The following is a 13721-nucleotide window of genomic DNA, read 5'->3' as shown; positions in this document are numbered from 1 at the left end:
TAAAGAACGGCCACTGACGTAAATTGTCAAAATGGGTGCAACGAAATGCTGGATGTTTAGTAGGGGGGACAGATCATCCACAAAAGACCTGAACATATTTTGATATGAGACTCGCGACTTTCACAAAAATCCATAAAACCTCATCTTCAAACATTTTTAGCTCAGAAGAAAAACTGACCCAGCATTTTCTACATCCAAACATAAACTAAGGACATGCTTGCTTGCGTAATGATATGAGATGAAAATTTTGTGAATAATAATAACATAATTTGTGAATGATAGTGAGATAGTTTGAGTTAAGTATTTTTTAGATTTTGAGAAAGAAGAGAAAAAAATTGAATAAAAAATATTATAAAGTTAAAATATTGTTAAAATATAATTTTTTTAATATTATTTTTATTTAAAAATTTGAAAAATTGAATTATTTTTTATTTGAAAGTTTGAAAAAATTGTAATCATTAATTTGAAAGTATTTATATTTAAGTAATGTTTGGAAAAGAGACAATGAGATTAGAATTTTAGGATAAAAACTTTTTCCAAACAAGCCCTAAGCCTCTTCCTACTTAAACCATGCTGCATTTCCATCTAAATCATAACCCGGTCATAAATTACACCAAAAATACTTTTGAGTTCGTTGAGAAGAGAACCATTATTTCGAGAAACGGTTTTTCTTCATCTTGAATTTCATCATTTATAGTCTCACTATCTGATATGTAAGTTTTGAACTATAAAGCCACTTAAAAATATGCTACATAAAACAATTTGAGGATGCAAAAATAAGAATTAAGAGTAGCATTGCTTTTTTCCAGCCAGCTTCAAAGCTCAGCCAACTAATTTAAACGACTTAGATGTAACCCACACCATCAACTTTTCATGCAAAGGTTGAAGCAAGTTGACAGGAGAGATGGTCTTGGGTAACCACAGAGGATGGACTACAAAGACAACCCATCGCCAAAGAGCAGGGAATAAAACCCTGTGCTAGACAGAAACCCCATATTTAGAGAAACAAGTTATACTATAATACTACATGATAAGTACATAGAGGTCAAAAAAATTGAAGTCCTTGTCATCGAGAACATCAATCAGACGGGGATTGACAAGCCCTTCTTTGCCATGCCATCCAAGACATCATTGAGAGCTTGACACAGGCCGACAATCTGCAACAGACCGCAAGAATAAAACTAAGAGCTGTTAAAGGAGAAACTCAGTTATAAGAGCTACTTATTAGCCGACACTGTATTTCAGGACCTATGGCCAGTTTAAGTTGGCAAACACTATCAGAAAAATTCCACTTTGTTTATTTGGAAGTCCAGTAATTTGGTGAAAGGGGTTGCAGTTGGTTAAGTATTATAGTTTTTTTTAACAAGAAGATATTTTATTGATATAAGCATAGTCCAGTTGGTTAAGTATTATAGTTTGTGCAGGCAAAAGCTCAATCGAGCTCACAGCATGCACAAAATAGTTTGTTGATATGTTAGGTCCAGTAGTGAGAGAGCTACCAAAGCAAGGAATCACCTGTTGATCCCATTGTTGCAGCTCTTCAGTGTCATCTTCAAAGTGTATGATAGCTTCTACCTGATACAAAAAATTTAGAGATAGATGTTATGCAACAAGAAAAGAATGCAGCCGTTCTTTTTCTTCTTTGTTTTTGTTTCCCTTTTAGTCATTGCAAGAACCATAGGTTTCGTCAACATATATGAACCAAGTGAAATAATCTGAAATTAGCCTGTGAAAAAAAAGATTGAGAAAAAAAGGGTACTCTAGAAACCGAGTTTTGAGATCAATCGATGACTCGACTGAAGCAAAATATCCTAGTCCAAATCAAGGTGATTTATTTGAAATAAATTATTTCTTTTGTTGCAAGAACAAGATGGGAAAGGGCCAAAAATGATATCAAATCAATGAATTTTCAATTCATGAAAGAGAAGGAAAATGTGTAACATTTTTTAAGTCAAACATAACTATAATTTCAATACTCCAATAATCACCACATTTCTCAGTTGGTAAGATATGATCAAATGAAGAACTTTATAGACGAAGTGGTGATTTATTTACTGAGCCACAAAGAGCAGTTATTCTACCTGATCAATTGATCCTCTCATTCTATCTTCATAAATCATTCTTGATGCTATCTTTTCGGCCTGCAAGTCAAGTATTTAGGGATTCAAGAATTTGTTATTTTTTTCGATGAAACAAATTTATTAATGAGCAAAAGAACCAACCAAGTACTCCAGGTGTATGCATCATAAACACCTATTTAGAGAGAGCAAAAAGATCTAAAAACTCAGAAAAATTCCATACAAAGATAGAGAGCTGAATAAAAAATCCTTTAGCTTTACCGATAAAAAAACCCTTTTAACTTCTGCATATATTTCCCATACAATATCATTTTATCACTGTAATCCATCTTTTTCTTCAGTTGTCTAGGGTGAGGATTTTCCCTAATGCTGCCTCAGAAGAAACGATTGTCGCTCTCAATGGGGCTCTACTCCAAATGCTCTTCCATAGGAAATGATACCCATTCATGTGGAGCAATGCTTGATAAAAAGATTTTACTTCAAGAACCCCCTTGGATAAGAACCATAACATCTTATCTTCTCTACTGTCTCACTCGCACTGAATACAACCAAGCAAAGAACAAAGAGATCCATCTCCCAATCATGTACTGTTCTAATAAATTGCACCACTCAGTTATTTGAACCATTTGAATTCTACAAATTGTTAGCCACTATGTGGATGTTAAGAAGTGGAGAAAAAGCTTGAGATAAGTTTTATGAGTTTGTGTGTAAATTGTGGGTCCCGCTGAAAATGTTTGATAGTGAAATTTTTGAGAAAATCTTATTATTTAAAAAAATATGATTCAGGGTGGCCCATTGCTAGCCACCAATGGGGTGGCCACCATTGGCAACTCCATGGCTGGGCTGATCTGAGCTAGCCATGGGGAGCCATTGAAGAACCCTGTGAGAGTACCATTCATAGGAGAAACACACTGTGGAGAGACAGTAGCCATCTACACGACTTCTCCCCATAGCCACACCGCCTCAACATACACAACAAAAATTTCCAATTAACACAACCAAAGGCCTTCTCAACTCCATTTTGGACAACAATCCCAACTCTCCAAATCTTATTCTACTGTCGAGACACTGATTTCCAATGAGAACTAAATTTAACATTTGCCTACTCGTGATAAAAGTATTTTGGGATTAGAGATGTCTTCTCTACCTTGTTCTCAGCCTATCTGCGTGTACCTTGGCTATTATTTTGTACACCCCACCTAAAAGGCTAATCGATCAGTAAGTCCTTAATGTTGATAGCCCATGCTTTCTTCAAGATAAGAGCTATGAATGTTTGACAGATGCTTCTAACAGAATGGCCTTTTGAGCGAAAGTCATGAAAAACTCTTGGAAAAAGTCACAGTAAAACCATTTAGATTCGAAGCCTTATCACCAATCAAAGCCTTCACTACCTCGTACACCTGATTCTCCTTGAAGGGTATCTCCAACCAAGAGGCCTCCTCTAGTCCCAACGAACCAAAGGACGATCCACCCAACTTAGGTCTCTAATTGAACTGTCCATGCAATCGTTCATAAAATTGTACAATATGACCCTCACCTCTTGATCATTAGAATATACTGTACCACTGACTTTTAAGGGCTCAATGGTACTGTATCTTTCATGTGAGCTGCCCTCCTGATGAAAAAACTTATTACACCTTTCCCCTTCTTCCAGCCACAAGGCACCTCAGTTCTTTTCTTCAACTCATTTCCTCTAAGAGAGCAATTCTATCCAAGTCATTGATGGTTGTGTCCCTTTTCGCCTTCTCCTCAACCTCTAGGCCGCTCCCTTCTTTGACACGTCACTCAATTCATTTAATGGAAATAGTTTCTGTCTCCCTAAATCTCTAAAAAATAGCATTCAAGGTCATGAGTTTACACCCCAAAGAGCCCAGAGTTACACCACTCCTTACTGATAAAAACAACAGAGGTACACCGCTCCTTAACACTATCCACAAAACCTTGTAAGTGTATGCGCATATTTTAAATTTACAGTATCATCTACCCCCTTGACCTTGACCAAAATCCAGCTTGATAGTAAAATATTAAGAGCAAAGTCTTGGAAGTCTCCTCTGGGATACTTAAGGAAATAGCCTTTCTCACTCCCAGGAGATAATAAACTTGTCATTTTTAGACCAGGAAGCCTTCTCTCAAATGTTTGACCATGTGAAATTCCCTGGAATCATTGGCAAATCAATAAAATCCTGCTCAAGAATAAAGTTTGAAGACTCCTCCATTGCCAGCCTATGGCTAGCAAGACCCAATCTTTTGCTCAGGAACCTAGTCAGGTAGAACACCCCCCCCCCCTTCCCAACACACCAAGTGCACCAAGGTAAATGCTGCAAGCTGACTACTCCAGTCAACTGATCCCAAAGCAATGTTCTGTCATAATAATTATTGGGCCCATAAACGCCCATAAAGGCCCATGCAGACTGGTCTACGATATTTATAAACTCCCCTACACAGTTTTCAATATGTTATACCACCATCCAGTCTCACATTAGTAAAATTCCCCTAGAAGCACTTCGAGACCCCACGCAGCACTAATCAACATATTGACAACCCACAGATCACACTACACCACAGGTCATATATTCAAATTTAGCCTCCTAGAGCAAATGATATTGCCCTTCCATTCTTTAAGCAAGTTCCAAATTCTAGGGTTGTTTTGGCATCATTCAACCCCCTTACATTGCATTATATTAGTTTCAGCTTGAAAGACTCAAAGATATCTCCCCTTAACTTTTCTGTGGCTGAAGCTCCTGAGTTTTGGGTTGTAATTAATAGAGCAAGTTAAAAATGGACTGCAATCCACCGTTTTAAGGTGCATACTATCACAGAGAGAGAGAGAGAGAGAGATTATAAAAGCATGTATCTCAATACCACCATAGCGTTTACTCTATATGCTCGAGAGATGTGGTTTTGGGGTGAAGTTGTGCTCATGGATCAAACATTGCATATCTACGGTACATTTCTCTATCTTGATTAACGGCATAGCAAACGGTTTCTTTCAAAGCTCGCAGGGATTGAGACAGGGGGATCCCTTATCTCCATTACTATTTGTTCTTGTAATGGAAGCATTTAGCAAAATGATTGATGGGGTTGTGGTGGGTGGTTTTATATTCGGCTTTACAATGGGGGAAGCAAATATTGGCTCACTCAATACTTCTCATCTCTTATTTGCCAATGATACCCTATTATTTTTTTAGGCCAGCCAGGATCACATCCATTCATTGAGGACTCTCTTTCTATGATTCAAAGTCGTTTCCAGTTTGAAGGTGAACTTGGGCAAATCAAAGGTCGTTCCGGGTGGATAGTATGGCTACCATTTTGGGATGTAAGATATCTCATCTACCTATTAAATATCTTGGCCTCCAGTTGGGTGCTCATTACAAATCGATATCCATTTAGAATGATATACTAGAAAAGATGGAGCAGAAACTTGCTAGTTGGAAGCGGATATACTTATCCAAAGGTGGCAGAGTTACACTTATCAAAATTACCCTCTCCAACCTACCGACTTATTTCCTCTCTTTACTTCCACTTCCATCAAAGGTGGCTCACCGCATGGAGAAAATACAGCGGGATTTTCTATGGGGAGGGATGAACGATGTGTTCAAATTTCATTTGGTAAAATGGACTACCGTTTGTTCCCCAATTTCTGAAGGAGGTTTGGGTATCTGCAATTTGCAGCTTTTTAATAAGGCGTTGTTGGCCAAATGGCTATGGAGGTATCCCATAGAACATGAAGCTTTGTGGAGAACACTTTTAGACTAAGTATGGTAGAGCATGAAGAGGTTGGTGCTCGAGCGAGGTGAGTGGATCCTATGGGGTGAGGCTCTGGAAGCACATTTAACGTGGATGGACTGAATTTTCTAGATTTACCCGTTTCAAGGTGGGTGACCCGTCCCGAATCAAATTCTGGCATGGCATATTGTGATGACAGGGCACTTAAGGAAGCCTATCCACTTCTTTGGTATAGCAAGAATGAAGGAAGCCTTGATTGTGGACCGCCTTTACCAATCTAACGGTAATCCCCAATGGAATATCACATTTCTTAGAGCTATCCATGATTGGGAAGTTGAAGCAATTTCTAAATTTTACAATCTAATATATTATGTTCTTACGAGGGGGGAAAGTGAAAACAAGCTTTTTTGGCGACCCTAGGCGGAAGGGAAGTTCTCAGTACACTCCTTCTACTAATCCAACTCTAAGCTTAATGTAAATCCATTCCTATGGAAGAGCATTTGGAAGACAAAACCTCCCTTAAAGGCATCCTTCTTTGGGGAAGATTCTCGCTACCGACAACCTAAGGAAATGGTGAATCAAAAATATTTTTTTTATAAGTAAATAAATTATATTAATCAAAGAATAGGCAAAGCCTCATTCAGAACAAAGAATGCCCTAACTACGTAGGAGCAATAGAAACAAGCAAATCATGAAGGTCTAGGCCATTAAAATTAATGGCGTTGGCCCAAATACAAAGAGTTCTAATAAAAGGAAACAGTGAATCATAGTCTTGGATTGGTGTTGTTTGTGTAAAAAGAGTGGCAAATCCGTCAATCATCTATTAATTCATTGTGAGATTGCCCTGACTTTGTGAAATGACTTTTTTGCAAGGGTGGATATAGCTTGGGTGATGCCAAGAAGAGTGATTGACCTCTTAGCTTTCATGGAGAGGTCTCCAAGGCACTTCTCAGATTGCTACAATTTGGAAGAGGGTTCCGATCTGCCTACGGTGGTGTATTTGGAGGGAGAGGAACAAGCGAAGCTTCGAAGATCTAGAACAGTCATTGGATGAACTTAGAACCTTCTTTTTTAACAACTTGTTCCAATGGTCGATTTTAATGGCATGAACACTCATGAATTTCTTGTATCACTAGAACACCACTCCTAAGCATTGCTCTTGTATATGAACTATGTACTTGGGCTTTTGCCTAATTCTACGATCAATAAAATCTTATTACCGATTAAAAAAAAATACCATCGGAGATTGAATGAAACCTTGGGAGCTCCAAAGGAAAAATTAAAAATGTTCCAAAGTAAATAAAAATATGCCAAGAATACTATCACAGATGCACAACTAATGCTCTAAACTATCAGCACTAGAGTAATGCTTCAACTACATGGAGGCTTTAAGAGTCCAAGATTCCAATGCTCAAAATATAAATGCACTTAAACTGAAGTACATGTTGCATATTTTTAATTGTTAGACATGAAGAAAGAAATTAAGTACATGCAAAATGAGAGTAGTTGATAGCTCATCTATATGCCCAATTTCATATTAAGAGGGGGAAAAAAGAATTGCCCAGAAAGTTAAACTTAATTCATGCTTTCCTTTAGCTCAAACTACTGCATGAAACTAAGATAAAGACGTATCCGAATAAGAAGGGAACATTATAGTGGCAGCAAATTGATAGACATACAACAAAACTTCAGGGCCTAATGTCAAAGAAACGTAAATTTTTTCAGCTCTTTTCACACTAGCCATCACATGGCAGAAACATGAATTTGAAAACAGTAAGAAAGTACGTTCATAAACAGAATACAGAACATACCTTATGAGGAGCAATGCCCAGCAAGGTGCCCAACTCATCAAAGCTATGCCAGAAGCATAAACAATAATACTTAGTCTCCTGCAATAACTTAAGAGGTAAAGACAACCTAACAGAAGCAGTATTCGGAACCTTATGTTTGTGTAGAGCTTGCTTGCACTCAAAAGATTATGCTCAATCATTGCACGATCCAGAACTGTAAAATTGTCTGGTAGAAGTGCTTTCTGTGGCCAAAAAATAATAATTGAGACAAACACACTATAGCTTCCTGATTAGTAAATGACGCAAATGTGACATCTTATTTTTCAACTAATCATAACCTGATGTGCTTTTAATTCTTCGGCAAAAGCATCAATTTCAGGTTTTCTCAAAATTCTCTCCAAATACACCTGGTATAAACAGCATCCAAAGTGAATTAGCATCACTTGTTTAAAAAGATGCACATGAGGAAAAAAGAAAGTAAAAAATCATGCAGTATTATATAACTGGGGGAGTGGAAGGGGACCTTCTGCAATATAGGATAAATTTTCAATTTTGAGCACCGTTCATCCTGAAAGAAATACCAGCATCTCAGTTAAATAGTGCAAAGTTATTTTGACTTCTCAAAATGCAACTATTATTCATTGTGAGAGAGTGTTTACTTTGTACAAAGTTGCAAGAACACGAGAACGTTGAGGACCTGCAGCTGCCAAAATCGTACAGGTCACAGCAGCAGAAAGAGCTTGCTCCAATGCTTCCTCGTCAATCTCCCTGCAAAAACAATCATGAACCTTTTATGCATCACAATTCACCAGTGCCAAAGAGTGAAGAGGAGAGAGAGTGAGTGAGTGCTCTCTATCGGTCACAAGATCACACACAAGATAGTTTTCAAATGTTTCATTCCAGACCATACCCTGTTCATGAAATAACCCACATCTAGTATCATCATCTTATTTGGTTACTAAATAAGTACTGATGTCTAATTTAAAAAAGGCCCATTTATTTATCCAATAACTATATAGGTCCTTAACCATGCCTTGGCTATCTGAAAATTTTCTTTTGAAGGTGGAATTAGGGAGAGTGACTTCCACAATGTTAAACTAAAGATATTTGTTCCTAAACTGAAACAATCAAGTGCCTGTGAGATTAAGCTCGAAATTTGCACTTAGCTCGTGCAGTGGGAGCGAAATAATTGGACAAATCATATTTAACATTAACAATATCATCTAATCTCTTCTTGTTAACATAAAATTACTTGCTGCACAATAAACACTATATATTGCATTTCCAGGTGGGTTTATTAGTTTTTAGTCAATGTCACATAATGCATGATTTAACAATGATAAAACCGAGTTCTTGAAATTTGGCGTGATTAAGTTTGGTCAGTCTTGGAGCAGAACTAATTAAAAAGTAGTTATCCACAAATCATGATAAATGATAAAAAAATAAAAAAAATAAAAAAGAGGACAGAGTTATAATATCAACTTCTCGAACTCAAATCATTTCAAGGAAACTTCAAAAAAAAAATGGTGGCACGCAATAAATGCAGCCAATAACGCAAGACTTTGCAAACATGAAAACACCTTTTAAAAACAATCCTTGTGAAAAGGTAGGATAAACATGAATAAATTCCAAAAGCACATACTCATCTCCTATTTGCCGCTTTTCAATTTGGGATATGCCATAATAACGTAAAGCTGCTTCCAAGAACTTCCTCTTCAAATCTAAAATTCTCGCGTGACATACCTGATAATGGAGTAGGAAATCAACTTAAGAAAATGCAAAAGCAGAAAGCCTTCATCACAATTATTATCACTGAGAGTCAAATAATGTCAGACCTTATGCTGCAAATTCAAAACTTCATGCTGACTATTGCTAACCAAGAATGAAGCCTTATTAATAAAAGCTTCTGCATTAACAGCATCATCATCCTGCAAAATAAGCGAGCAACAAGAGCCAATAACTTGAGTGATACACTACCATGTTCTGAGGTTAAAATTCCTGATCAAGCATTATGGTCATGAACACAGTGCTCGCAGGAAGGAATATATCACCAAGGAATAAAAGTCACCAACGGAACATCACCACCAAATCCACAAGTTTCACCAATCTGAATGCTGAATTGTCATTTAGAATTGACATGAAATTGTGTAGAACCTTTCAATCATCAAACTAAACCCATGGAGTCCAAAGAGTATCAGCACAGAAATTGCAGACTATATCCTGTGAACACGCCTATTGCCAATCACTTATTAAATTGAGAATGTTTTTTTAACTCCTATACCAACACTTACCAACTTGTCCACGTTGGTTAACTTTGAACCACCCACAATTTTCATTTTTTTCTATGGAACAAGCCTAGTAATCTAGTATTTTATAGAGAGTAATACTATTCACAGATATGTTTCTCTAAGATGAGCATAGAATTAACAGGTATCAATGCTATTCCACCTGACCTCATTTGCCCCATATATGAACTCTTTCCAAGAAGCCCCAAGATACATGCACACAACCTGCCTGAGTGCCGCCATTTCCCACAAATAGCATTTTCAGTAATGCCCAAGTGCAACACTCAATTTCAGTATTTAGCAAACACCATTAAAACTTCTCAATATAAAGAAAACAATGGCAAAATAAAGTCAATACCTCAAGATAAAGACGAGCAATTTGGACACATTTTGACAATCTGAATGTATCATCAATCACTCTGATGGAGGCATCCATAAAAAAATGAAGAAATTCAACATGATGATTATTATGAAAATAAATAATCATAAATATGTCTTAAAGAGCTCAATTAGAAAAATATTAACAAAAGAAGCATCCTACTCTCAGACCTCATTCCAGAATCTAGATCAATGCCACTCAACATCTGAGCTGCTTTAGACCATTGCTGCTCAGATTCATATAACTCAGCAAGTTTCTCCCTGATAACTAGCACCTGTAACTCATACAGACAAATAACGAATTTCTTACACAAAATGATCTCGATTAACTCATAAAGGTAAAGCGTCTACTGGTCTCAATAACCGAAACATGTGACAATGCCAATTTGTGTGTGTTTTGCATATAAAATTACACTAACGCGTGCCCAAGTTTCGATGATAACAATGATAGCACCACAAGGGAAAAGAGGCACATAAAAGAAGCAGATTCCAAATAATATAAAAGACATATGAAAGAATTACATGGGCACCTATATAAAACACTCAGCGAAAGCTAAGGCAACATCAGTAAGAGTCAATGCTAGATCTCTATTATAACAATTGAAAACTTTAGTTAACCACTCGGAGACCCCAAATAACTAACACCCGGACCAAATACAAATCGAAAGATCGTAACCATTTTCCTATTGAATTTTCGTGCCAAAAAAAAAAATTACAATAAAGTGTTAAATGGCTTAGGCGAAACTAACCTGTTCTTCAAACGAAACAACCCGAGGCTGAATCTGGGAAAGAATATAATGCGCAATCTCTTTTTGGGCATCAGGCTCCAATTTCCCCAATTCCTGCGCAAAGCTCTGCAAAAGTTGCCGCGACACCACCAAAGGAACGTCGTCCGATAGAACTGCAAATACAATAGTTCTTTACTTCGTGATTAAAATCTAGATACTACAAAGGCGACTGAGAAACAAAGTTCAACCGTGATCGATGAATTTCTTGGCCTGAACAACGTCGTTGGAGGAAATCACGGTGGCTAGAATGTGCTTGTACTGTTCGATCTTTTGCCTCTGGTCAGTGATCGCAGAGGCGCTCGCGAAGGCACTCTCCATTGAAGTTCGACTTCTCTTCTTGATTTTGTAATCCTAAACCCTGAAACTTTCTCCAACAAAATGAATCCTCGGTTGTTCCACTCCACTGCTGCGCCTACGTAATAGCCTCGTTTGACAGCAAATAGTTCAAATTTTAAAATTTATTTTCCTTTTTATTATTTAGAACTGTTTCGATTATTAGTTTATCTCATCTTATTTCATTTTATCTCATCTTATTATTATATTTTTTTCAAATTTTCATATAAAATATAAGAAAAAATTCAAATTTTTAAAATCTCAATTCAACTTTTTCAAATTCTAAAATAATAATAATAATAAAAAATAATATTATAACTATATTTTATTCAATTTTTATCTAAAACTATCACATCTCATTTTACTATCTAAATGAGTTCTTAATATGTTTTTTTTTTGTTCTTATTTATTTAATTTTAATTATTCCCTTTTCAAAAGTTTTTGAATTTTAAAATAAATTTTAAATCTTAAAAAATACAATAAACTGTCCCAACAATGCTTCAAAATTGAAAGTTTTAGAAACATTTCCTAAAACAAAAATGCTAATTGTAAGCACTGGGAGCAACCGGCACGTAAACAGCTCTGCCACGTCAGTGTATTGTCATTTTTCTTCTTTCTCTCTCTTAATTTTGTTCCGTCTCTTTCCTTCAAAATTTTTAATTGTAATCCCTCCTTCTCCGATTCCTCTCATTTCTCCTCCAACTGACCACTCTCTCTCTCTCTATGTATAGTTGGGAATATGCTTCATAGCATTCATTCATAAACGAAGTTACAACTGTGACTTATCAGTACAGGAGAACCAGACTATAAGTCAACTAATGCAACTGCTCAGGAGCTTCCCCGCCAACAAATTTCTTTGCGACAGACATTGTCTAAAACTTCTACACCCTCTCTCCTGACAAACGTCAAAAGAGAAAGGTACACTTACTGTCCATCCTCCCAAGGAGGAGGAGTACAACCACACTCTCTCCTCTCAAGGATGAAGAGTACTATCACCTACCTTCCTCCAAAAGAGGAGTAGGACAAACATCCACATTCCTCCAAAAGAGAAGTGAGACTTAGACTATTTATATTATTTATAAAACTAAAAAACAGATTAACAAAACCAAATACATAAAAAAACAGGTAATGGGCTGTAAAACAAAAAGGCCCAGCCCAAGGCCCGGCGGGTATGCATATGGGGGCCCAACCCGTTAGGGTTTCTTCTCATTACTCAGCTGCCGCCACCCATCATCATCCCTTCAAACCTCTGCATCTCCCCGCCCGCCTCTTGCCCGACCCAGCCAAGCTCTCATCAAAAGAAGGTTCTGAGGACAGCCCACGCCGCATCCTCCATGCCGCACCAAAGGATATCTCCACTCAGCCGCGCCCCGGCGGTACCAGCCCTACGTTCCAGCAGCCCCAAACAGCCACTCCAGCGGCCCTCTGCACTCCACAAACAGCCCATGCCGCCTCTGCTTAACACCGGGAAAGAGAGCAACAGCTCAAACCGTCCGCAAGAGCCCCTGCCCAGCCACGCCCCCCACAAGACCCGAGGCCAAACCCATGACCTCCGAATCCTCTCCACCAGATCAGCCCACGCCTCCGCAACGCTCTACATCAACACATTGCCAAACACGACCGGGGAGAGTAGCACTGGGGTGAGCCGAGGGCAAGGCCTCAGCGTAAGAGCCACGGCGATACAGCTTCCTCCACCGAGAGCTTAACTAAAAAAACCAAAAACCAGAAACAAGAGAAAAACAAAACTAAAACAACAGCCACTAAGAAAAGGAAAAGGAAAATGAGGGGGGAAGAGAAGGGAGGATGGAGCCGAAGCCTCGTTCCACGCCCCCCTCCCCCCCCGGGAGCTGGTTCAGAGGTGGTTGTGTTTCTAGAGAGAAGTCGGAGGTTCTCTCTCTCACTCTGCTCGACTTTTCTCTCTCTCTCTGTATAGTTAGACATCCACCATTCCATACAAACTTCAAATTATTATTATGTTTTCTTCTTTTTAGGCGTTTCTTTGTTTGTATTTGTGCACAAAGGGAAAAACATGGACCGGTTTACAACCTAGCTGAAATTTTTTTTACCTTTAAGTTGGAGTTTCTTTTCTTTATTTTTCTTTCTCTTTGCTACCAAGGGAGGGATTGCGAATGATTTGGATAATCTATATTTTGTAAATGTGAAAAATGGTAAATCTTTTATTGATTTGAAGTTTTTTGGGTTTGGAAGATTGGAATATAATTCCTTTGTATCTGTTTATGTATGTATATAATAGTAAAATCCTACTAAAATTGACTATTCTGAGGATAAAGTTGCTGAGGAATAGGAGAGAGTTTCAGATAAAGCAGATGCGACATTGTCAAG

General features: G+C 37.7%; 1 protein-coding gene across 1 annotated transcript; it reads right to left on the bottom strand.

Annotated features, from left to right (window-relative positions):
• Positions 1-769: 769 nt before the first annotated feature.
• Positions 770-11488, bottom strand: LOC122299546 (COP9 signalosome complex subunit 4). The gene is made up of 14 exons (XM_043109911.1): positions 11234-11488; positions 11007-11158; positions 10429-10532; positions 10238-10298; positions 9430-9522; positions 9237-9337; positions 8254-8362; positions 8118-8162; positions 7933-8001; positions 7745-7836; positions 7616-7658; positions 2082-2141; positions 1516-1575; positions 770-1157 (listed from the first exon to the last, which is right to left on the bottom strand). Exons 1-14 carry the CDS (start codon positions 11361-11363, stop codon positions 1083-1085), a joined length of 1194 nt encoding a protein of 397 aa, XP_042965845.1. The 5' UTR covers positions 11364-11488; the 3' UTR covers positions 770-1082.
• Between the last annotated feature and the right edge of the window lie 2233 nt (positions 11489-13721).

This window comes from Carya illinoinensis, chromosome 16 (genome assembly GCF_018687715.1).
Source record: "Carya illinoinensis cultivar Pawnee chromosome 16, C.illinoinensisPawnee_v1, whole genome shotgun sequence".
In the NCBI taxonomy this organism is placed as follows: Eukaryota; Viridiplantae; Streptophyta; class Magnoliopsida; order Fagales; family Juglandaceae; genus Carya; species Carya illinoinensis.
The sequence above is the reverse complement of the archived record's forward strand: the minus strand, read 5'-3'. Positions and strand labels throughout refer to the sequence as shown.

Excerpts from the sequence above, each read along its gene's own strand:
- LOC122299546 (XM_043109911.1), bottom strand. The coding sequence starts at position 11,363 with ATGGAGAGTGCCTTCGCGAGCGCCTCTGCGATCACTGACCAGAGGCAA. Across the intron at positions 9,338-9,429 it reads TTTTGAATTTGCAGCATAAG|GTATGTCACGCGAGAATTTT; the intron begins GTCTGACATTAT and ends CTCCATTATCAG. Across the intron at positions 8,363-9,236 it reads AAGCGGCAAATAGGAGATGA|GGAGATTGACGAGGAAGCAT; the intron begins GTATGTGCTTTT and ends TTGTTTTTGCAG.